This window comes from Silurus meridionalis, chromosome 2, assembly GCF_014805685.1.
Source record: "Silurus meridionalis isolate SWU-2019-XX chromosome 2, ASM1480568v1, whole genome shotgun sequence".
NCBI classification, from domain to species: Eukaryota; Metazoa; Chordata; class Actinopteri; order Siluriformes; family Siluridae; genus Silurus; species Silurus meridionalis.
In genome coordinates this window covers 4,431,423-4,458,349 of record NC_060885.1, presented here as the reverse complement: position 1 = coordinate 4,458,349, position 26,927 = coordinate 4,431,423, and the positions used below count along the sequence as shown (strand labels likewise).

The 26,927-nt window shown below is 38.9% G+C and overlaps 1 protein-coding gene across 1 annotated transcript in view; it reads left to right on the top strand.

Annotated features, from left to right (window-relative positions):
* The window catches only part of galntl6 (polypeptide N-acetylgalactosaminyltransferase like 6), a 290,808-nt gene that overhangs the window by 74,088 nt on the left and 189,793 nt on the right, over positions 1 to 26,927 (top strand). Inside the window, exons 4-5 of the mRNA XM_046838264.1 lie at positions 6,526 to 6,664; positions 20,483 to 20,649. Coding sequence (XP_046694220.1) covers positions 6,526 to 6,664; positions 20,483 to 20,649 — 306 coding nt within the window. The remainder of the gene's footprint in view (positions 1 to 6,525; positions 6,665 to 20,482; positions 20,650 to 26,927) is intronic.

Sequence of the window (26,927 nt, the reverse complement as noted above, 5' to 3'; positions counted from 1 at the left end):
TTAATGCCTGTGCCTGACTGCCAATGCAATTCTGTAATTATGTAAGCGATCCAAAGGAAAGTCATGCTCTATAGTTTCGAATGCAATGCTAAGATTTAGTAAAACTAACAGAGAGATGTAGCCTTGGTCTGAAGCTAAAACAGGTCATTAGTGATTTTAACTAAAGCAGTTTCTGTGCTATGATAGGGCCTAAAACCTGACTAAAACTCTTCAAAGATATTGTTCTCTTGTAAGGAGGAACATAACTGGGGAGACACAACCTTTTCTAAACTCTTAGACATAAACAGAAGATTTAAAATGTGTCTGTAATTTGATAGTGTGTTTGGATCCAAATTAGGTTTCCTAATGAGGGACTTAATAACTGCTAACTTGAGGGGTTTAGGGACGTGACCTAAAGATAGTGAGGAGTTAATAATATTCAGAAGAGGCTCAGCAGCTGTATGTAACACTTCCTTTAATAGTTTAGTTTGAATGGGATCTAACTGACATGTTGATTTAGCTTTGGTAATAACATCATACAGCACTTCCTGTCCTGTACATGTAAAGCAGTGTAGTTGTAGGAGTTTTAGGTGAGCTTGGATAAGAAGATGCTGTCAGAGGTTGGACCTCCACAATTGTTTTTCTAATATTGAAAGTTTTTCCAGTGAAGAAATTCATAAAGTCCTCACTACTAAACTGTGATGAAATACATTTTTTTCAGATACCTGATTTGTTGTTAATTTAGCTACTGTACTGAAAAGGAACCTGGGATTGTTTTTGTTGTTTTCTATGAGTTTGCTAAGGTGCTCAGCTCTAGCAGCTTTTGGCGCCTGTCTGCAGCTGAGCATACTGTCTTTATACGCAATTCTAAATACCTCCAGTTTAGTTTTCCTCCATTTTCTTTCTAGATTACGAGCTGTTCTCCTGAGGGCATGCGTTTGACTATTATACCATGGTGCAGGTGTTTTTTCTCTAACCTTTTTTAATCGGATGGAGGCAACAGTGTATAATGTGCTAGTAAAGTGTCTATGTTGTTAGTCATTTCCTCAAGATTATTAGCATTTAGGGGATTAGTGAGAAATTGAGATAAATTGGGCAGGTTATTTGTGAATCTGTCTTTGGTGGTCAGAACAATAGTCCTACCAAGTCGATAACGTGGTGAGGCGCAGCTAATCTGCTCTCCCGGTAGTGTGTACAACATGAGATAATGGTGTGATATCATAACTCTGAGGTAAAATATCTATATCAGTGATGTCTGCTTCGTGGGATATTATCAATACTAGTGTGTGATTAAAACGATGAGTTGGCCTAATGATGTTTATCCCCAAAGGAAATTAATACGTTCACAAATGGTATTCCTAGGGCATCATTTACATCATCTACATGAATATTAAAATCTCCTACAAGCAGCACTTTATCAAAACTGATCAAGAGGTCTGAAAGAAAACGAGCAAACTCTTGAAGAAAATTAACGTAGGGCCTAGGGGTCTTTACACAGTGGCCAAAGCGAGAGATAGTAGAGGTTTTCTATGTTTGTCTAAAAGTACAACTTTAAAAACAAGCACTGCAAATGATTTAAACCTGAATTATTATCTTTGACTAACATTAAGGGGGGCACTGTAAATGGTTGCAACACCACCCCCATGACCAGTCTGACGGGGCTCATGCTTATAAACATATCCTGATGGTGTAGACTCATTTAGACCCATATTCATTTGGTTTAATCCAGTCCTCGACGTTTACAGGTTGTACAGTATTTAAGATAGAACTGGGCTCAGAATACAGCCCTGTGGGATGCCGGTGTTCCGAACGAGGGTGGAGGATACCTGTTTGCCCAACCTAGCAGACAGAGATCTGTTGGTGAGAAAGTACATATTCCATCTGCAAGTGGTGGTGCAGATAACCAGGTTACTAAGCTTGGTAATCAGTACATGGGGAGGACTGCATTTAACACAGAACTAAAGCCAATGAACAGCATTCTGATGTAGGTGTTGTTTTTATCAAGGTGGGTGAGGGCTGAATGCAGAGCTGTGGAACCCTGCATCCTCTGTCGACATGTTCGGGCGATAGACAAACTTATGTGGGTCCAGGGAAGGTGGTACAGTGGGCCCACAGTGAGGTGATTCAGAACTAGTTTCTCAACGCACTATATAATAATAGGGGTGAGTGCAACCGGGCGAAAGTCATTCAGGCATTCGGCAGCTGAGTGCCTAGGCACTGGTATGGTGGTTGTAGTTTTCAGGCATGTAGGAACCGTGGTTTGGGCCAGTGACAGGTTAAAGATGTCAGTGAAGACCTGTGCCAGATGTCCAGCGCATGCTCTGGGAACACGTCCCGGTATGACGTCCAGACAAGCTGTCTTGCGTGCGTACACTCTGTAATTGCTGTATAGACGTCTGTTGCTGAGAGGGAAAGTGGACTGTTATCAGTAGTAGAGTCAGCGGTTGAGCTGAAATGTCCTATGCCTTCATCAAAATAAGCAAAAAAAGTGATTGACTGTGTCCGTTAAGAAGACCATCACAGATTACAAACCAACAGCTTGATCTCTACCAACGTGTTGGTTTGTAGTCTGTGATGGTCTGGATGCCTTTCCACTTATAAAGGTGGAACGTTGTCAAAGTTGTCAATGCACGTGTTGATATGGTCTAAAACAGATGATGTTTAAATGTCTGTCCAGCATCTAGAGTCCAGTGTGGCCTGTAAGGCAAACATGTTCCAGTCAGTATCCTGAAACTGTTGTTGAGAATAAATTGCTTCCTCTGGCCATACCTTTACTGTCCTCACCGCCAGTTTTAACCCATTTAATCAGTGGTGTGTATTTGGGGAGCAGGAACAAAGAGAAGTAATCAGACTGATCAAAATGGGGAGGGGAATGGCTGTGTATGCGTCAGGTATATTTGTATATACCTGGTCCAGTGTGTTGTCTCCTCTGGTGTAACACACTTGTGAAACTTTGGTATTACAGATATTAGATTGGAGCGGTTGAAGTCTCCCGCAATGATAATAGCTCTTTTGGGATGTGCAGACTGTTGTTTGCTGATAGCTGTGTGCAGTTCCTCCATAGCTAGCTTAGCATAAGCATCCGGAGGAATGTACACTGCATTCACAACAATGGCTAAGAATTCTATCGGTCCGTGCACCATGATTTGTTAAAGTTAATTGCACAGACCGCCACCCTTGCGCTTTCCAGAGTCCCCTGCAGTCCTGTCCACCTGGAAAACAATGCGACCCTCCAGCTCAATAGTGCTGCTGGGAATGTTGTTGTTGAGACATGTTTCCACAAAAATCATGACATTGCATTCCTTAATCCGCTTGTGCGATGTTACCTGGAGCAGCAGTTTCCATTTTGTTTGCAAGAGACTGTACATAAGCAAAGAAAATGCTTGGAAGAGATGGTTGATGCGGGTTTAGCCTTAGCCTAGCCCTAATGCCGAATTGCTTCCCTCTCCTTTGTTTATGGTCTCGGCGCTGGTGCAGGGGTCTCGTTGCTGGCCGAGCTATATATATATATATATATATATATATATATATATATATACACAGGGTGGTGCAGAAAGACAGACAAACTTTGAAACTAATGTGCTCCTTGGGCGACAATTGATTGGAGCCAGTACAAGCTTGTTTATAACCGTTAGTGGAGTGGTGCGCAACAAGCATTCCCTGTAAAACCTTTTATAAGAATGGTGTTAGGTTAGTTAGGACGCCATGATCGCTTCCCGTCTGCTCATGCGATCACAACATGGGTGCGTAATTTTGCATAAACAACTCGCCACTTTGATGATGTGTGTATATTCATTTAGTGACTGGGAGTATGATAAAACTTAATGCAATGTCTAATAGCAAAATCGTTGTAGGATGTTTAATGCTACTATGTAGTATATCAACAATCTGCTAAAGAGTGTCGTTTTTATTGTTTTCTAGTTATAATTAATTAATAATTTATGTACAGCATCCATTAGACATACAGTACTTGATTTTAAATCGCTGTGGTTAATTGTTCAAAGTAATGGAGAGTGTGTTAGAGAAGTAAAGAAAAGAGTGCAGGCAGGGTGGAGTGGGTGGACAAGAGTGATAGCAGGAGTGATCTGTTATAGAAAAGTCTCTGTGAGAGTGAAAGGGAAAGTTTATAGGACTGTGGTGAGACCTGAGATGTTGTATGGTTTAGAGACAGTGACACTGAGTAAAAGGCAGGAGGTGGAGCTGGAGGTAGCAGAGCTGAAGAAGTTGAGGTTTTTCGTTGGAAGTGACGACGATGGACAGGATTAGAAATTAGTTTATTGGAGGGACAGCGCATGTAGGACGTTTTGGAGACAAGGTGAGGGAGGTGCGATTGAGATGATTTGGACATGTGCAGAGGAGGGACATGGGGTATATCAGTAGGAGAATGCTGAGGATGGAGCCACCAGGAAGGAGGAAATGAAGAAGGCCAAGGAGGAGGTTTATGGATGTGGTAAAGGAAGATATGAATGTGGTTGGTTTCAAAGGGGCAGATTTAGAGAGCACAGTGATTTGAAGACAAATGAGGAGCAGGCGAAAGAAGAAGAGGAAAAAGAAGATTCAGGAGACATTCTTATGCTTAACATATCTGTGCTGTCATGGAGGAAAACTTATTGACAAAAACTCCTGCTGTAATTATATTATACAGAAGTAGCTTGTTTGTCTATATTTAGCTATAGATTATCCGCTTTTCATTTCCCATATGCTGTAAGTGAAGCAGCTGCTACTACAGCAACAATAAGGGCATTAATATAAAGTGTTGATTTGAAATTCAGACAGTGCTTCTGTCAGCTGCTGTAATAAACAATTAATCACTTTCTGACCAATCAGAATTCTACAGCGCAGTGCTGAATAGTTGAATCCTCCTTTTTCTCCTTTTTTCTTGAAAGGACATGCAATGATAAGTTTTTTCAGTATAGCCGAAAACGCAATAGTAGAATTATAAAAAGTTTTCTTGTTTTTTAGGGTTTTTGGTGATATTTTAGTTACAGGTTGGCATTTAGTATTCAGTCAAGCTGTTCCTTAGCCATTTTTTTAATGGCCAAAAGAAGGAAAGTTATGCAGTGTTCTGAATCATATTTTCTGTTTGAGACCACGCTCCTGAGAGAAGGCAGTAAGGAGTGGGAGTGGGAGCGGGCTTCCGGTAATTATGCACAGAGAGACGACACTATTCACACAAACAGCAGGAGAAAGAGCCGTTTTGTGAGAGGTTGAGCATTAAAATTCACTTTTGTAATTCCAGTAACTGCCAAAAAACTGCCATTAAATTACTGACAACACGCTCTTGTGGTCTTACCCACGCTGCCCGTATCCCTGTAGATCTGTAGATCAAAAGTCAAACCTTCTAAGAACCTTATATTAATAATTTTCTTCAAATTTTTAAGACTTGAAGATATTATTCTTAATGAACGGATTAAGGAGCAGATATGAATATAATTCTTATATGAATATAATTGCATAATGATGATAGGAAGATGAAGAAAAGCACATACACACAAAGGTAATGTGTTGCATCGATTTAACAAAGTGTTCATAGGATACAAGTAGACATTTGTATCTCAAGGCATCATTTTGAACATATTTGCATCAGTACAAAACAACGATTTATTTCTATGTAATTATTAGTAGATGTCCTTTACGATTATTATTTAGAAAATGACCAAAAATCATTATGATGTCAATTTGACAAATACGTATATGTCTATGTATATATACGTGTGTGTGTGTGTGTGTGTGTGTGTGTGTGTGTGTGTGTGTGTGTGTGTGTATGTACAATTCCAAAAACCCAGCAGCAGTATTTTATCAGGATATGGGAAGGGATATGGCAGACTTAGTGGCCCCAAGGTAAAACGCATTGCAGTGATCAAGCCTTCTTGATTAAATAAATGCATGTATCACTTTTCCAAGGTGTTGAAAGTTAAAAATGTCTGTAACTTGGCACAACTCCTTTTATTCATGAAAGCTGCCTTTTACTACACAATTAATTTGTTCTTTAAGTAGATCTTTGTGTTTTGTAGCAGCCAATCATTTTTTTTATTATTATTATTAATTAGGAGCTTTCATTTCTTTCTTTTTTTTTGTTCTTTTTGAAAAATTCAAATAAACATTCATTGATTAAGGTTTTATAATGCATACAAAATGAAAATTTTTTTTTTTTTTTTGGGGGGGGGGGATAAATAAAAGATAATACATTAAAGATAAATCTACTGAAGATCCAAAATGTCATGATTAAATGATTGCTTGCCTTCAATTATTATTATTTTCTTTTACCAAATTGGTTTTGCATGAATAATCCTGAACAAACAGCTGTAAGAAGCTTTCAGATGAATGCACTGTAAATCTGCATCCTTCTCACTGTTTACACTGACTTGTGAAAATGAATAGCCAGGAATTATAATTACTAAAGCTTTCCTGTACAAACACACACACACACACACACACACACACACACACACACACACACACACACACACATTAACACCTTCAGAGACACATACAAAAGCATACAATGTGAATGTGTATACCATGAAGATTATGTGTATATTGTAGGGAAAGGAGAGCAGGGGAAGCCGTATCCGCTTGCAGAGGACGAGTGTGACGACTCGGTGTACAAAGAGAACGGCTTTAACATCTACGTGAGCAACAACATCGCACTGGATCGCTCACTGCCGGACATCAGACACCCCAAGTAAGTCAAAGATTAAATGAACAATGTTATCCATTTAAATCATATAGGTAACTACCTGTATATACTGATTATAAGTATGCATAGAAGTATTCATGCCCCTTGAGCTTTTAGGCACTTTTCAGTGCTATAAGCAGGACCTGAAATGGACTTTATTGAGAGCAAAACTAAATATACAAGAGAAAATAATTCGGTCTCATTAAATGAACAAGAAATTTGTTTCCATTTTAGAAAAATTTACATTTTTATTGCTGAAATTGCGATCCGTGAACACTAAACCTATTTAGTGCATTTAATTGCCATATTACATCAAAATATAAACACAGTGGAGCCTCGGTTTACAAACGCCCTGGTGAATGTATATTTTGTTACAAGAACAAAAATTATTCGTGAAATTTTTTCTCGTTATACTTATAAAGCTTTGTTATGCGAACATCGTTCCGGTACGTTGGTTCTTTGTGCACGCTTCCTAACTCAGTGACAACAGACAAGACGTTTCATTAGAGAATTTTTTGGTAAAATTTTAAAAGAAAATAGATTCAAGGGAGTCAAATAAAACGGAACGGGGGATTACTGCACTTTAAAAAAAAAAACCCACTGTACTGTGTTTTCTTTGTTATACTTTGGAAACTTTCTGTTTAGTTTTTTGGCCTGAATCTTCTGTTCGCCCCCTGCTGTTTTCTTTCTGTTACTCCATTTTTCATTCTGCAGCGTCCCCTGTCCAGGGGTCCCATTTGTAAACGTGGCGTACGCACAAAACGAGGACGAGATCGTGCCCATGCCACTTTCCACACAACGGTTGTGATTTATAAGAACAGAAATTGGCAAAACAGATAACGCAATCATTTACACAAAAAGTCAAACTCAAATACAACAAAACGTTTGTTAATTTTCCATTTATTTTTAATTTATATTCAAAAGGGAAGCAAGTGAAACTGGAGAGCAGAGTAGCGCGAAGAAGCAGTGCATTGAAAATAAAACTACTTATACATTTTACCTGCAGGCTTTTGCAGGCGGGAGTAGGACAAAACTTAAATATTGTGGGTGGGAGCGGGAGAAAATAACATATTTTGCCGGAGCGGGACAGGAAAATCCGTCCCGCTGAGGTCTATAGCCTACGACTGTGGTGTGTGACAGCCAGGAAATGATACACCAGTGGATTGAAAAAGCTGTACAATGACAGGAAATCGGTTGATGGGCTGAAAACGGTGCGAAAGTGAGAAGAAAAATCATTGACGTTTCACCAAACAGGTGAAAACTAAAGTCTGGATTGAAAATGTAAGAAGTAGAAAGTACAGATATTTGTGTGAAAAAATTTAACAAGTTTAAAAGTCCAAAAAAGAAATAAAGTAAGTAAAGTACAGATACCAGAAATATCGACTTAAGTACATAAGGAAGTAGTTGAACTTTGTAAATTCCCACTTCTGGGGAGCAGTCAGCATTCACATTCATCCCAGTGGTATTGTCATGCTGGAACAGGTTTGGATCCCCTAATTCAAGTGAGGGGGATGTTTCATGCTACCACATCCAAATTTGTGGTAAAGGTTTGGGGAAGAACCACATATTGCTGGAAAAGACAGGTATTCCAATACTTTTGTCCATATAGTGATGAGAGTGTATGATTCAGCTTTACACAGATAATGTGGTGATAAAAATGAATGATGTTCTTTATAAGTGTAAGTTTGTCCCTGATGAGCGAGCTGGTGGCGACTGTAGTGAAGCAAAAACTCCCCGAGATGCATAAGGAAGAAAATTTGAGAGGAACCAGACTCAAGAGGGAACCCATCCTCATCTGGGTGGCACTGAATGTCCATTTATTACATATAAATGCTGTTACGGGGTGCAGTGATGGTGATCAGATGCACCCTGCAGTCCGGAGTCAGTGTAGCAGTCTGTTGACATTAACTACAGTCCAAATCCATCCTCAGAGCTCCTGTTTCTCCATAATTACACGTCATAATAATGTGTAATAAAACATATCTTAGCAAACAGCATCATGAAGACCAAAGAGTTTAGTACAAAGCTTTTGAAAGGCTCAAATGAAGGTTTGGTTGTACTATGGCACAGCCACAGCTTAGCCTAGAGCATAATTTCCACCCAAAGCCAGAGATCAGGTAAAAGCGAGGATTCGTCAGAGAAACGACCCAAAGGCATATGTGCAAAGCAATATTGATTTTTCTTTTGTCGATTCCTGAAATCCAAATTTCTCTTGCAGTATATACAGTGCTGCACTGCACAATGTTGAGAGGTTTAATCAGGGTGATAATGTATTCAGTGCACAAAATGCCATTCACATAACTTATAGTGAATATAGCATTCGTATTTTTGCTTTCCATGTATTTATTTGCCACACACCTTCATGTCCTGAGTGACTCAGTGGCACGCAGTGTAATAATTACAGGTTAATTGTATTTCTCTAGGGTCAAACAGTTGTTCTCTGGCAGCCATTCAACTGAATCTAACAATCTTCTAGTCACTAACTTAGACCATTAAACACTGACCCTGTTGCCATCTCCCAGTTGCTCTGTATTTTATTTCACTTATCTGTTTATCTACTACACATTAATTTGATTTTTACTGTATATAAGAACTGCACTGCCAGTCACCTCTGCTTGACCTCTGCCTCTGAATTGTGGGGAAAAAAATATTTTTTTACTTACAACCAAACCGGGGTTACTCATGAAAATGTTTTTTAAACCTGTCCACAGCTTAGAACCATCATTTCAATCTAATTATAAAACAGTGTTTCGTTGTTGCATATACAAAAAGCAAAGTATTTCCCAACAGGGTAAGCTAAGGTCGAGCAATAATACTGGTCTACAAAGTAGCATAAAATAGTTGGGACTCTGTGGAAAAATGTAAATGAAAATGCAAATCTCATAAATTCATAATTCTATTCACAATAAAAAAATATAAACAACATATCAAATGTTTAAACTGAGAATATATTAAATTTTAAGGAAGAAATAAGATCTTATTGAATTTTACGGCTGCAACACGTATTAAAAAGTTGGGACATGGCCGTGTTTACCACTGTGTTAGATCACGTCTTTTCTCCGTATACTGGGAACAGAGGGGACCAGTTGCTGAAGTTTTGAGCGAGGAATATTGTCCCATATGTGTCTTATACAAGATTCTAGCTGCTCAACAGTTCTGGGTGTCCTTTGTGGTGTTTTTTGTTTTATGAAGTGCCAAATGTTTTCACCTGGAAATAAGTCTAGACTGCAAAAAGGTCAGTTCAGCACCTGGACTCTTCTACAACAAAGTCATGCTATTGTAATAGATGCATTATGCAGGTAGTATTGTCTTGCTAAATTTGCAAGGCCTTCCCTAAAAAACAAAATTTTCTGGATGGAAGCATTTGTGTCTGTAAAACCTGTACATACCGTTCAGCATTGATGGAGCCTTTTCAAATATGCAAGCTGCTAATTCCACACTAATGCACTTCCATATCATGAGAGATCATGAGCACTAATAACAGATTGTCCTTCTCCTCTTTAGTCCAGAGGATGTGGTGTCCATGGTTTCCAAAAAGAATTTAACATTTTGAGCCGTCTGACCACAGACCTGTTTTCCACTTCGCCTCAGTATATTTGAAATGATCTGTGGCCCACAAAGGATAGCGGCGTTACTGGATTATGTTCACACATGTTTTAAAATGATTTCTATTTTGCAATTGTGAAATAATATATGGGGATTATGAGATTTTCAAATCATTGCTTTCTGTTTTTTTTTTTTTACATTTTACAAAGTGTCCCAACTTTTTTGGGATTGAGTTTGTATATTAGAATAAGGAATTTGTTTTATTTATATAGTCTTAAGTCTGAGAGAACACCAAAAACGATGTATGTTGGGATTTCATTTGATTTGTTTTCATAATGAGCAGGTGATCAGACCATTTATGCTCTGTTTTTTATATCCTTTGGGGCATTGGGGTACTTTAAAAACAAGCTAATGGACACGGAAGAGGGAACAGCTGTGAGTGGGGAAAACACAAAAACCAAATATAAGACAATGGTGGAGACGTGGCACATATCGACATCAAAACCAAAGCACATGGCAACAGAAACTGGATTGTGGAGGTCCCCTAGCCCTTCACACCAGCTCATTCTCTGTGCTGGCATTCCACGTTTGTCATATTCTAATCAGTTACGATTTTATTTATAAGATCAAATTAATTTGAGATCAAATTGATGAGCAAACTGACAGCAGTGCATTGTGTACTACTTAATATAATTCAATTCAGATTTATAGCACATGACCATTTCTAGGCATAGCGCCCCCTGCCCCACCGCCACCCTCGCCCACTGAAATGTATTTACCTGTTTTTCTGCTATAGTTTACACAGTATATGTTACATACTTAAATTCAGGCAATTTTGCAATTATTATTAAATGTGTTTAACTTTTTTTATGGAAGGTTGTGATTGATTTGTATGGTTTGGCACTGGAGCAATGCGGTTGCAGGGTAGAGCCTTTGGATGGGGTGGTAAAAATAGGAATCTCGCCTAAGGTGCCTGAAAAGTCTAGAAATGGCCCTGATCTAGCGCTTTTAACAATGAACATTGTCCCAAAGCAGCTTTACAGAGATAAAGAGGTTATAAAGTGGTATAACTAACCCTAACCCTTGTCATTTTAAGTTTATCCCTAATGAGTGAGCCAATGGCGACTGTAGCAAAACCTCTTCGAGAGGGCATAAGAAACCTTGAAGAGACCTAAAATGGAACCCATTTTTATCAGGTTGGCATTGAAGGTCTATTAATTACAGTTCCATCATTTCCGAGGTGTGCTGTTCAGTAATGTTTATACAGTTAAATGCAGAACAGTTTATGCAAACAGCGGTCCTGAGCCATTGACTACTTCACCTTGTATTGTTGATCAATCTGGTGATGCCATAATGCAACATCTCAGTGCATTTACTTTCATGGATTGTAACAAGCTCAGGACCTTGTCACTAACTACAGTACTCATTATCATAGTTAGCAGCCAATAGGGAATTTTCTATAACTACCAGCATATCAGTAATCAGATAACCTTAAGCTCAGAGCATGGAGAGAACGTGGCTGTCTTTCCTGCACTGTCCCTTCAGTGTCACAATGCATCAACCTTCCAAAGGCAAGAAAGTCAAGAGTAAACAGCAGCTACACTAATTCCTCTCCACTGCTTTTCTTTCTCTACCCATCACAAGGCATCCCGAAGTTGCACCAGCTCCAGTTGTATCCATCCACATGAAGATTGTAGACCTTCAAAGAAGTATATGGCGACCCCGCAAACACCCCGAACCCTAATTTTTAAAGGCTCTGGCATTGAGAAGCTGGTGTTGGATCTATGATGATCTCAGATGTTGAACTATTTTATGAGTTGCTCAGTAGCTTCTGGTTCCACATCATCAACAGAATGGAGAAAGGACATTACCCATAATCACACATTCCACTGCTCATGTTAGTTCTCACTCTCCAGTGTTCTGTATTGTTGAAAGATTTATGATCAAACTCTTGATGTCACCCAAATGAGGATGGGTTCCCCTTTTGAGTCTGGTTCCTCTCAAGGTTTCTTCAACATCTAAGGGAGTTTTTCCTTGCCACCGTCACCATGGCTGCTCATCAGGGATAAATACACATCATTCACTTCAATTCTTAACTTTTGTAAAGCTGCTTTGAGACAATGTCCATTGTGAAAAGCGCTAGAGAAATAACCTTGAACTTGGACTCTCAAGGTTTCTTCCTTATACCATCTAAAGGAGTTTTTCCTTGCCACAGTTGCCCCCAGGCTGCTCATTAGGGATAAATACACATTCATTTAAATATAAGTGAATTTTGTCGTATACTTTATACATTCTATAAAGCTGCTTTGAGACAGTTTCCAATGGGGAAAAAAAAGTGCTATACTCTCATCATAAAAATAAATAATTTATATTAATAATAAAATACTATGCAAGATCCAATTATAAAAGATTATTATGATTATCTTTTTTTCTTGCTTAGATAGTAAAGTGTAAAGTTATTAAACCTGCAAATTGAGTTTAATTACCAGCATTTGAGGCCTTGTATTTTTTTAGACTTTATTATAGCTGTAATAACTGGTTTTAAGGTTGAATAGTAAAATGTGCTAAATAATCACACTAAGGACTTATTTATTTCAAATGCTAGTTTTATGTGGACACCAACACATTGATTTACAACCTAATAATAGATTCTAAGAGTCTGCAGTATTAAGTCACCACACTATCTCTAAACATTATCAGAATCAGAAATAGCTTTATTACCAAGTATGTTTACACACACGAGGAATTTGACTTGGACTCAGAAACTTCCAGTGCAGGAGAAGTACAGACACAATGTAACAGAATTGTAAACCAGACAGTTAAATACTGCAGTATATACAGAGTAGAAATATTGTTTAAATGAATGTACAGATGTTATTTACATATGTGCAGTTTACAAATGGACCATTAGGTTATATTTACAAATGTCAGTTATGATGGACAGTGTGTAGTTATGAATATTTTAATTGTTCACGCTGAGTATAGCCTGCAGGAAAAAACAGGTTTTGTGCCTGGTTGTCCAGCATAGTTATTATTTATTGGAACTTTGTTCTTCATACAAAGTACTAAAAGCTTTTTACTAAGTTGTTCTGTAGATTAATTTCAGTTTCTCATATTAAACATCTTTGTGTTCACAAATGACACAATACGTTCGATGATGTTTTATGTTGCAATAAGTTCAAGTATTTTGAGAAACAGCAAGTGATGATTTTGCTCTTTTTTTGCATCGTAACTACTGTGCGTTACGAGACGGTCTTCCTTTTTTTTTATAATTGACAATACGTATGCATGTGTGATCTTGATTTTAATAGTAATCTTGTTTTTAGTCTAGATGCTTTCTCATGAGTGATAAAGAGTCGGAAACCAGAATACGAATGGGACGTTTATTAGCCTTGGGAAACAAATAGAAGCTAGGAAGCAGCATTAACTGGAAAACGAGTATACTCTGAAACACAGATAGTCCAGGGATGATCGCCAGAATGAACCGTAGATCGAACGGTGAGTGAGTGTGAACGGGGGAACAAACTTTGGTCCTACTTAAAATGATAGATATCATTAAGCACATTAAGATTTTGACCTCAAGATGAAAAGTGCTGTATAAATACCTCCGGTTTTTACATCTTATCTCCTTTCGGTGCACTTCACACTACAGTTATTAGGTCTCTTTCATCTAAAAGGTAAAGACCAGGCGCGTATTACTCTGGATCCGATCACCCAGTTTCGCTTTCACTCCTTCAATAAATGAGCTCTTCGATGGACTGACCGTTAATTGTTCTCTGAAGACTAACCACGATTTGCTGCTCATGAAAGTGCTTTTTTTTCCCCCAGCTATGGATTTTCCTCTGGCAAAAACAAATCCACTTATAACTCATGTAGCTGAGGGTCAAAGACTTACAGTCCCATCGATAATGAAAGATCCGCTCTGGCTTCTTCTTAAACGAGTGAAAAGCTGGGCATGGATCAAGAATGGAGTTCAGTCCTACTTTATCTTCAGGAAGGCCGATTTGAAACACAAAGCACCTTTTCAGACCCCGATCACAGCTGTGCTAACGCGGTTCCCAATTCAGGCCTCGTTTCTGGTGCACGTCTGTTTATTTTCAGGCCCCGTGGATGCGTGCAGCTCTGCATGCTGGACGTGGAATGCTGGTCTCTGACGACGAAAGCGGCTCGAAACAGGAGCGGAGAGCGCATCTTGTTAAATATCGGGGAAAAACAACACAAAAATGCAGAAACGGGAAGAAGGGTGTGTAAAAATGGCCCACTCTGTGACTCAGCAGCTCAGCATGGAAGCTGGAGTGAGTGTGTGTTACTGTGGCAGGTGACACACTAAGAGTAATGCAGCTATAAATTCAGTGTTGCGAGCAGATGGAAAATTGAAAGCTTTGTCATTCAGTATGCACTGAGCCGCCAGTTTACAGTACATATCATTACATCAAAAAAATGAATAAATAAATCCAAGCAAACTCTACACACCTAGCTGTAAAATGGGGAAAATAAATCCCCTTTAAAAGTGTAATATTTTAGAAATAAAGTTGAAGTGAGGGGGGCCATGGAGGAGTTTCCACAACTCCAAATAACTGTATCAGTTGTTTTTTTTTATTACCGTATTTTTCGGACTATAAGCCGCTACTTTTTTCCCACGTTTTGAACCCCGCGGCTTAAACAACGAAGCGGCTAATTTATGAATTTTTCCTGGGTTCCACAAACTTCAAGCCAAAAAACTGAACCCCATAACATTAGACCAATGAAATTTCCGAACGGAAACGAAAAAACGCACCTCACCTGTGTTCTGAGCTGCACGGCATCGGGAGAAAAAAAGTTTTTTTTTTTTTTAAACCCACGACAATGCCAAAAGATAAACTCCCGAGAGAAATAGTTGTGAAAGGAAGGAGGAAGACAGTGAACAATGACTTTCTTGGTAGGCTACTGTTTAGATACAAGCCGTTGTAGCATGTTGAGTCTGGGTGAAGGGAGAGCTCACTAACTCCAGCTGCAACAGAAATCATATAAGCACAGACAGGTTTCCAAAACTCGTGCTTTTTTATTTTTCTTGGCAACAGCGTTACTTGTTAGTCAAAGAAACTTAGAAATCAGCATCCGAAAATAATAAGGACATAATTCTCAGTCTTGCACACACGCAGTAATACCGGAAAAATCCAGTGCCAGGCTATTCCCAAAATTCCGCTATGCTCCTAAAGGAAGCGCAACATATTTCACCCATTACACCGTGTGTAACGTGTCTTTCGTCTAAGTAAAATTCAGTGGATGCGGCTTATATATGGGTGTGCTTTATAGTCAGGTTTAAATTACGGTACATTTTTTTCAATGATTTATAATCATACTCTTGGTGTCACACAAATGACGATGGGTTTCCTTTTGGAGTCTGGTTCCTCTCAAAGTTTCTTAAGATCTAAGAGAGTTTTTCCTTGTCACGGTCGCCCCAAGTCGCCCAAGGCGTGCTCTTCGGAGATAAATACACATCTTATCACAATTTTTGTTCTAGAGTTCTTACATTCTGTAAAGCTGCTTTGGGACAATGTCCATTGTAAAAAGCGCTATAGAAATAAATGAATTAAATTGAATATCCGTTTATTTGAGGTGATGTGTTAGCTCAGTGGTTAGGGCTCTGGGTTACTGCCTGGAAGGTTGGGGGGGTTCAAGCCTCGGTATCGCCTCTCTTAAGCCCTTAAGCAAGGTCCTTAACTTTGGTAAGGGTACTGTTGCATGGCATCTTACTGAAAAAGTAACAATTTTGTTGTAGGATCTATAAAGTATTCTCAAGACACAACGGAGCATCAGGGTTTCAAAAAGGGAGACTTATTAGAAACTAATACACACAGCATTTGTTCCAAACACGATCGGCAACCATGAGAATGGGAGCAGAAGGGGCCGGAGACCGAAATTTGTGGGTTAGGGTTATCTCATTTTGTAGATTTCGACAATGCCACTGCCTTTTTTTATCCACAGGAACCAAAAAGAAACAACTGGCCTCTGCAAGCTGGAGTGTACAGTAGGTTAAAAAAAGGAGCTCTGAGATTTGACCAATTGTCATGGAAACAGATCCAAAAGTGTATGCACATCTGACTATAACACTCGTGTGCTTCTTTTCAAATTCCAAGTAAAAAGCATGCAATTGTCTAGAATTTCTTTGTATGCTGTAACATTAGAGTTCCCTTTCGCTGAAACTAAAAGCAGATGCACACCAGTGTTTGGCAATAACGCGTTACTAGTGGTGCAGTTACTTTTGACAGTAACTAATACTTTTTAACGTATGGTGCGTTACCCGTTACTTTTTTAAATGAATTAATTTTGCCTGAAGTGTAGACTACAGCCTAACCTGTTTACAGCAGAGATGCATTGTAGGATTGGTGGATGAACCACTGTAAACACGAAGAAGACGCACTGTGGGCGTGTCTCCGTTTATTCAGGTCTGTGCGGCAGTAATGGCGAGTCGAGGCGAGAGCAAGACGAGTTTCTCAAAGTGGAAATACAAAAACTTTTTAGTCAAATGTAAGCTGTGTCTTTCTGGTTTGAAGGTCGTATCTACTGCGATAAACAGCAACTCCAATCTGTCGAAGCTCCTCCAGAAACTCCACGCCTCTACAAAGCTAGAAGCTAGAAGCTAACCCGGTGTTCTGTTCTACATTGTTGATAGTTTTCATACTTCAGCTGTGATAGGAACATGTTTAAGAGCTCAACACAACAGCTTTTATGATGCAGAAGCCACTTTAGTTTTTGATTGTGAATATATTATTCAGCTTGTTTTGTTATTTATTTCAGAAATCCTTGTGATATATTCAGTGTGTGCTGCTCTGACTTTAATAAAATAGTGTTTAAAAATGACTTTGTGTTTAAGTCAGTTTTGTGTTTGTAGACCATAACGCATAAAAGGGCATTAATGTGAACATTAAAGAAGGTTCTTTAAAAAAGTAACTAAAAAGTTACTTTTAACAGTAACACATTACTTTTTGGTGTAAGTAATCAACAAAGTAATTTAGTTACTTTTTAAATGAAGTAACGAGTAACTGTAACTAGTTACAATTTTTTAGGCTAACACTGGCTGTAACATTAGAGTTTCCTTTCGCTGAAACTAAAACCAGGTGCACATTGTGTGATTTTGAACATGTTTCGTTTGTCGGAGTGACATTTTTTTAAATCCTAAAACATTCCTATAATCCAAGGGTAAAATCTGTAGCCTTCGTTCGCTGATTTGTTCACCGACAGCCGATTAATGCCAATTAGTAAATGATTAATTTGTGTTCCCTTCAATGGAATTCTGGCAGTGTCAGAAGATTTCAGGTACTTCCTCAAACCAAGTACCAATAGGAGCACCGGATCTGATGATGCGATTAGTGCCACAACTTCAAATCACCTCAGGGAAAATATCGAAACAGGTCAGGTGGACAATACAGCGAGAAGAGAAACTTATTGAGTGAGTGTGTGTATGACGTTTTTATTACCAAGGCATGTTATGAACAACATGAACGCTACAGATTGTTTTTGTTTTCTGACAGGCTACCGTTAGCGAGAGAATGCGGGTGTAGGCACGTCAAAAAGAAGAAAAAACAATCCGAAGTTTCATCGATCCGATGAGATTTTTTTTCTTGTCTGTTTTTATGACAACTTGGAGCCTACTACAGTGGGACACGAGGATCATGTTTGTACAGTTTGACAAGCAACAAATCTCAGTTATACAGCCGAGCAATTGAGGGTTAGGGGCCTTGCCCCAGGGCCCAGCATTGACAGCTTGGTGGTGCGACTTGAGCAAATTCTTCCACAGCGTGATAATGCAGCTGTGCACAAAGCAAGTTCCATGAAGACATGACGTGCTAGGGATGGAGTGTCCTAAAACAGAGCCCTGATCTTAACTGAACGAGGAACACCAAAACCTAAACCTCAAACCTAGAATGAAAAATTTAAAAAACGCAGCTGGATATGACGGTTCGGTGTGCACAAATATTTGCCTGTATAATGTAGTTATTGATCAAGGGCTGGTACATGTAGTTTTTGCAGAGCTGATTTACATTTATTTCTGCTTACCGCAAGCAAGCCAACAGTGGACCGGATCACTCTAGGACCCCTCAGGAGATTTCATAAAGCCCCATAAAAAATCTTATACACCGAAAAGACACCATTTCCCCTATTTTCTTTTTCTTTAAAGTACAGCAGTCAGACCCCTGTTTGGTTCAGAAATTTGGAATAGCTATAGCAGGAAGGCCAAATATGCTTTCACAAAGAAACACTAGACAGATTGTCACCACAGGGATCAGATTGTGACTGTTCACCTCGCACCTAAACTTCTACCTCTGTGTGCTGTCTGTCTCCCGTCTCCCTTGTCAGACTGGTGCTTAATTGGATGACGTAGCGCCATCTTTGACCTGGATTGTGCGTTGTGACCTGGATACGGTCTCTGTAAACGTTACACACTTGTCTTTAAACTTCAGTCCGTGTGATTCTTTGGAAGGATCACTCAGAATAGCCAGATATTAGGGGTTATTCGTTTTGCATGTGCAAGGTAGTGAATTGTTCCCTCACAAGCATATTGACTGCACACATTATACTTTTACTGGTGGCGCTATTTTGTGTTGAGTGAATCTGTCTTGTGTTGTTTGTTTTGCACTGTCTTTTGTCTGCACTGTTTGCACTCGGCTGCACACAATGCACTTTATGTGGCGAGGACACTTACATTATCTGTTAGCTCTATGTTGTGTGACGTAGCTCTGTGTTGTGTGATGTAGCTCTGTGTTCTGTTATGTAGCTCTATGTTGTGTTATGTAGCTGTGTTCTTTTATGTAGCTCTATGTTGTGTGATGTAGCTCTGTGTTCTGATATGTTGTGATGTTGCTCTATATAGTGTTAAGTAGCTCTGTGTTGTATGATGTAGCTCTGTGCTCTGTTATGTAGCTCTCTGTTGTATAATGTAGCTCTGTGCTCTGTTATGTAGCTCTCTGTTGTGTGATGTAGCTCTGTGTTGTGTGATGTAGCTCTGTGTTGTGTTATGTAGCTCTGTGTTGTATGATGTAGCTCTGTGTTGTGTGATGTAGCTCTATGTTGTGTTATGTAGCTCTGTGTTTTGTTATGTAGCTCTGTGTTGTGTTATGTAGCTCTGTGTTCTGGTATGTAGCTCTGTGTTGTGTGATGTATCTTTGTGTTTTGTTATGTAGCTCTGTGTTGTGTGATGTAGCTCTGTGTTCTGTGATGTATCTTTGTGTTTTGTTATGTAGCTCTATGTTGTGTGATGTAGCTCTGTGTTGTGTGATGTATCTTTGTGTTTTGTTATGTAGCTCTATGTTGTGTGATGTAGCTCTGTGTTGTGTGATGTATCTTTGTGTTTTGTTATGTAGCTCTATGTTGTGTGATGTAGCTCTGTGTTGTGTGATGTATCTTTGTGTTTTGTTATGTAGCTCTATGTTGTGTGATGTAGCTCTGTGTTGTGTTATGTAGCTCTGTGTTGTGTGATGTAGCTCTGTGTTGTGTTATGTAGCTCTGTGTTGTGTGATGTGGCTCTATATTTGTGAATAAATGAATGAATGGAGGATGGAAGGAATTAATTAATTTGTGAATAAATAAATTGAATGGATCAATAAATTAATGTATGTATTTCAGAAACACACAAGATAGTTAAAGTATGCTAAAGTAAGTAGAACATATCTTTAAAAAAAATTATATTGATTGTAAAAAAGACATGCTTACACACACACACACACACACACACACACATTTATATATAAATCTTTCATCTATTAACCTATTTACACAGTAGCATATGCTTCTGTTCACTTCTACTTACCAGCGGTTTGTTTCCGGAATCAAATTTTCAGATCAGTCGTTTTTGTTTACCTTTGAATATCCGGTGAGAATCTATTTAAGGCAGAGCTCTCTAAGGCTGCAGTTTGTCTGGTTGTTGTGTAAGCTATAAATAATGGGCCGTGTGTCAGCGTTGTCAGGGTGGTGAATTAGAGACTGGTGTGAGCTGTAAAGCGTCGCCTCATCTGCCACTTCAATCTTTGTTGAAAGTGAATTAAGGCGCGGATTTCGGAGTGCTTTATTAGAGCAGGGGGAGCGACAAGGCTTTTTAAAACGCTGATTTACGACCCGAGTTCTGCGCAGCTTCATTCCCAGACACTCACAGAGTTCGCTAGGAGATCTACTCGAGGCGACATCGCTCCGGTCAAACAAACACGCAATCACATAATGGTCGATGGGCCGATAATGGTTTACAGCCTCGTGTGTGTTTTTGTCTTGATCAGCCTCCTTTTCTCTCTCTCTGTCCGCCAGCTGTAAACAGAAGCTGTACCTGGAGAATCTCCCCAACACCAGCATCATTATTCCGTTCCATAACGAGGGCTGGAGTTCTCTCCTGCGCACTATCCACAGCATCGTTAACAGAACTCCCGATCACCTGATTGCTGAGATTGTTCTGGTGGATGACTACAGCGATCGAGGTAAGTCCAAGATCTTTTGGAAGTCCTGCTGGAGTTCCTGCGTTATGAGTAACCACAAAAGATTCGAGAAATAGCGTTGACTGTCTATAACGATTACGTACATTATAACAAAAGAGCCACTGAATCAGAAGCAAGTCGCATTTCAACAAAGCGTTGACGTTAGCATGAATTGCACAGCGCCCAGTACCGCACCGTGAGGACAGCGTGTGGAAGAACATGCCCAGCCGATTGCTTATTTTGAATGTAACACGTTTCGAAAGCTTGTGCTAGTTGCCTTCAAAATTGTTTCATATTTTAGCCAGTGGAATAAAGGCAAAGATGACACTAAAGTTTCAGCCTTACTGCCAGACTCATGAAGCTGAAGCTCTCTGAACCGATTTTTGTCCCGAGGGGAAAGAAATAATGAAGAAAAGTTGTTGTGAATTTACCGCAAATTCAGCTGTAACCCTGTGACGCTAACATTTGTCATTGCTGGTATTTCATGTTTTGTCTTCCTGATCGGATATGAAGATAGACAGTGTTGACTATAATCGAGAGATTCTTTAAGGCTGAAAAACGAACCAAAGCAGCAGTTAGACAAATCTACAGTCTGTAAACTGCCTGAATTCAGCCTTGGGCTACTAATGAGTGCTATAGGAAGTCGTTCCTGATGACTGCAGTGGAGAACTGTCACCAAAATCCTCCATAGTGTTTAAACAGCTTGAGATCTGGCGAGTGTGAAGTTCATAACATGATATTTTCATCCTCAACTATTCAGCAGTCCTCTATGCCATGTAGATCGGGAGGATAAAAGAAGGTGCAGGAGTCATTTATTTGCAGTGATTTTTCTCTTTAAGGGCACAAGCAGAGCCAAACCATGGTTGCCAAATAAATGAAGCGAATCCGAGACATCGTTTTGCTGCACTTACTTTATTTATTTCTTCATTTTGACTTTTTATTAGGATGCGTGTGTGCTGATTATCTGTATACAGATCATTCTCAATGAACTGCACCTCAAGTAATTCATGATTATGAGCCACATAATAAAGTGGATAAAGTCCCTAAAGACGCATTTAAACCAGATTTACATTTTATTGTTGAAACCAATTTAAACACAATTGTCCCAATACAACTGTTTGTAAATACGTTTCTAAAATCAGTTGGGGTGAAGTCAGTCAGTAAATAAATCCCATATTTTATTCACAGTAGAATAAACATAGAAAACATATTGAATGTTTAAACTGAGGAAATGTGCCATTCTAAGCAAAAAAATAAGGTCAAAATGATCTGCATCTCTGATGGTATGGGAGTGCATTAGTGTCTGTGCTATGGGTAGCTTGCACATTTGAAAGGCTCCATCAATGCTGAACGGTATATACCAGTTTTATAGCAACAAACTCTTTCATCCAGAAAATGCCTTTTTCAGAGAAGACATTGCATATTTGAGCAAAACAATGCTAAACTGCATCTATTACAATAACATGTCTTCTCGAAGTGGCCTTTCTGCAGTCTAGACTTTTGACCATTTGGTGCATCATGGAATTAGAAACACAACAAAGGACACCCAAAACCGTTAAGCAGCTAGAATCCTGCATCAGACACATATGGGACAACATTCTTCTCCCAAAACATCATCAGTTGGTCTCCTCTGTTCCCAGGTGCATACGGAGAGAAGACGTGATACTACACAGGGGTAAACACGGCCCTGTCCCAACTTTTTTGAGACGTGTTACAGCCATCAAATTCAAAATGTAGTCCCTAATAAATTATTTGTTTAAACATTTAATGTTTTTTTGTTTGTTTTATTTTGAATTATGGATTTGTGAGATTTGCAAATCATTCAATTTTTGAAAATTTTAATCCCAAATTGTTTATTAATAAAAAATAATAATTAAAAAAGACATATATATATATATATATGTGTGTGTGTGTGTTACTAACAGGTTTGATGAAAGTCATTTTAGATAATAAGTTGCTTCTGAAGATATTTTAATATTATTTTAACTATAATATAAACATTCGTAATGGCTGAAATTGTGGATATTGTTTTTTTCGTCCTGTTATTTACTTTTATATTTTTTATTTTTTTGCTCAGAAGCCTCCTTATATACTAAAGCCAAGGAGGTGATTCACAGCTGGCAGGTGTCCTTATCAAGACAGCACCTCTAAGAAAGGCTGTCCTGAGCCATCAATTCCAGATAGCGAGACAGACAGGAAGGGAGAGAAAGAGGCAGAGAGCTCTTGTTAGTATACAGGAAGGCACTGACTGACAGACTGTCAGAATGACACCCCATTCCCTTCATACAAGTGTGAATGATTTTTTCTCTGACTTCCTTTTTAGTTTTTTTTCTCTGCACTCACTGTCTAGGGTCATTGTTTAATCATCACACTCACGTCATTAAAAGAAAGGGAAAGGGGTCAAAAAATAACCCATTGACGTGTTTGAATTTACCAGTATTGTGACGCTGAGACGTGGTGCTTATGGTTTTTTTTTTTTTTTTTTCCTGAATTTCCAAAACATGGCTGTTTATTTTCATCCGAAAAATGGCAGACGAGCAAATTGGCATTTGCGTAGGTGTTTTGGAGTTGATGATATTAATCAACACTCTGAACAGATTTTGAAGTTCAGAAAGTTTTAAATGCATCTCCCCTAACATTTTAGATCTTATTAGAGATTTTTGTAAATACACAGTACCTACTGCAATACAGTTAATACAATGTTATAGTATATCAAGGCTGAAAAAAGGGTTATCATTTAATAAACGTCTTATAGAAAACATAACCTCTGCACACAAATATTTTTGCAGTCTAAAGAAGCTTTGGGTGAGTAATTAGAAGGCTGTGAGATCAAATTCCAGCTCTGCCATACATATATATTTACAGACAGACAGAGACAGGCAGGCAGGCAGGCAGGCAGGCAGGCAGACAGACAGACAGACAGACAGACAGACAGACAGACAGACAGGCAGACAGACAGACAGACAGACAGACAGACAGACAGATAGATATCAAATGAAATTTGCTTAGGTGCCTTGTGTACGATGGCTGAGAAGTGCAAAACACATTAACAACTCAGAAAACAAATTAACAAATTAGAAAACACTAACAAAATAACAAATGTAAATAACAAATGCAAATATAAAAGAACAAATCCGAAAACACAATAACAATACAGACAAGGCGGAAAAGGTAGATATAGTTTGTGAATGGAAACTAACAGAAGTAAACAGAAGCAAGGAGAAAATGGAATGAATTCAAAGCTACTTTGAGGAAGGAAATTCATATGCAGTGATGTTGGAGAAGCTGCAGTATATCATCACATAAAGATTTAGTTTGTACACTTTTACACATACGGTCCAACTTTCTCCTGCCGCAGACTGTTACTTCAGACGCCTCATGGTCTGATATCCATACCTGACTACCTCTCCAGCTATGTATCCAGGCTGAACAACCACCATATAGAACACAAGCAGAGAAAAGATGATGATTCATGTCTACATCACTGACGCCCTCTGTCTCATCCACGTTAACCCCATACTTCTTGTTGCTTTTTGCTTTGCTCATTATTAGCGTCGTAAACTAGCCTACATTTGGCGTGTATAAGAGCCAGGAAATGATACAGGTTGAAAAAGCCGTGCAATGACGGGAATATGTTGATGGACTGAAAACGGTGCACAATGAGAAGAAAAAACATTCACCAAATAGATTCAAACTAATGTAATGAGTCTGGATTGAAAATGTAAGAAGTAGAAAGTACAGATATTTGTGTAAAAAATGAGCGGTAAAAAAGTTGTCCGGAAAATGAATAGTGAAGTAAAGTACTGATATCAGAAAAATCTACTTAAGCACAGTAAAAATTACAGGATTTGTACTTCATTACTTTCCACCTCTGCAAGCTGCACATTTACTACTCGAAAATATATCCAATTTCTATAGTATTGTCCCTTAAGAAGATATAATAAAATAGTTGCTGAAATGTGAGAGGTGTACACTTTTGTGAGATACTACATATATATCATCCATCATCCAGATTCAGGTCAAGCAATCAAACTATAGAATGGGAGAAATTGAGATCTCTGTGACTTTACCCATGGCATGGTTGTTGGTACCAGATGGCCTGAGTTGAGTATTTTAGAATCGGCTGTTCTCCTGCCATTTTCACACACAACAGTCGCTACAGTTTACAGAGAGTGGTGCGGAAAACAAAAAACAGCTCATGAGTAAGAGTTCAGTGGCTGGAAACACTTCATTTGTCAGAGATGTGCTTCCCATAGCTGTAAAAATGTAGTCCTTTTGGATTGAACTAATCTGCACTGTCCTGTCTCTGTTTTTTTGCTCCATTCTGCGTAAGCTGTAGAACTGTGATATGCAGGGAAATGCCAAGGGATAAGTAAAACTCAAACCAGCCCATCTGACACCATCAACCATGCCACTAGCAAAGTCACAAAGATCCCACTCTTTCCCCAGTCTGGAGTTTGAAGTGAACCGAAGCTCTTGACCTGTTTCTGCATGAACGCATAGACGACTGCATAGACGAGTCCCTAATAAATCTAAATTCATGTAGAACAAAGTGATTGATCACATTTCTTTGAGGTGCATCAAGTTCTGAGGGGTGAAGAAGAGGAAAAAACAGCATTCGCTCATCCCACTGAGCAGTGTAACTGCTGCTCACATGAAACGTTCTCCACTTTGGGCGTTTAAAGTTCTCTCTTATATTTTGTCTTCTGTCCCGAACTTTAAGATATTTTGCTTGGTTAGACATTTTGAAAGGTGAAATGTTTCAGAAATCGCTAATCCGTAACGGTCATGCCGATCTAGCACATTGCTCTCATTAAATCTCTCATTATAGCCGGGTTGCAAACCGAATTCGTTCTATTCGTCTCTGGGTAATTGTCCTGTAATGAAATGTCCTCTTTATTGAAGCTCACCGTGTCGTTCAGGCATCTCGATGACGACGATTACGCTCAGAAATTCGCTTTTATGCTCAATAGTCTGATCTATTCAAATGTTAGCTGGAGATAAAACACTGCACACCTAAACTAATTTTACTCAAGAGTCACTGCATACTTCTGCTTAAGTCCAGCGGCCTTTCTAATGGATAGAGTGCATTTATGTCCACCAGTGAACAGTTTATAACTTCAACAATGATGGAAGTGCAATGAATGGATATTCAGTGTCACCCAGATGAGAATGGGTTCCCTTTTAAGTTGGGTTCCTCTCGAGGTTTCTTAAGGAGGTTTTTCTTCACCAGAGTTGCCTCGCTCATTAGAAATAAACACATAGGGACTGATTGATAATAAAATATACGTTTCCTGATCTGGGTCCCTGGTGGTCTAGTGGTTAGGATGTGGCGCTCTCACCGCTGTGGCGCGGGTTCGATCCCCGGTCAGGGAACCAACCCCAGCCTCTCTTAGTGCCGGTCCCAAGCCCGGATAAATGGGAAGGGTTGCGTTAGGAAGGGCATCCATTGTAAAAACGTGTCAAATCAAACATGCGGATGATCCGCTGTGGCGACCCCTAATGGGAGAAGCTGAAAGAAAGTTTATGTTTCCTGATCTGTTTAAATCTGTCAAGGTGCATTTGGACAATATTTATTGTAAAAACTCAAATTGAATTGAATTGACTATGGACCACTTATAATGCTTTTTGAATGGGTCTGATTGGTCAGATTGTGTTGATGTGTTACTTATATGGAAGATGAGGTAAATGAGCCTTTGTTTTTATGAAAGATTTGTAAAAGTATAATCTACGTTTTCGTTTAAAAGTGTGCATTTTTCGTTTTAGCCTTCCATTCTCACTGAGACTGCTTTTTTATTATTATAATTTGTTTTTTTATTTAAGAAAACGTAGCTTTTTGAAAACGCCTGCCAAACTGGATACAATTGAAAACTCCATTATTGCGTTGCATCATGAACTGTGAAAATGGAGGCTTTTCAAAAAACGAAATTAAATAAACGTCGGGTGGAAATCACGCAAGCTTTTTTCAGACATTTCATTGTGGATTAGCGACTTTTGGGAAACGTACGAAAACGAAAGTGTGGATGCGGAACGTTTTTTGACAAAAAAACCCTGCGTTTTCAAATTGTTTTAGATTAGTGTAGACGTGTAACTGTAATTTTAGGTATTTAAAGAAATATGCAGTTTTCTTTGTAACTTGGCAGGTTTTCACCTTATTTACTACAAGTGAAAAAGAAAAGCAAGGCTGCTGAGGGAACCACTGCTTACAGAATAGCTGCTGTGAAGTGACTTTTTGTTTTGGTTTGAAATATTTACCTCAATATTTATTTATATAATTAATA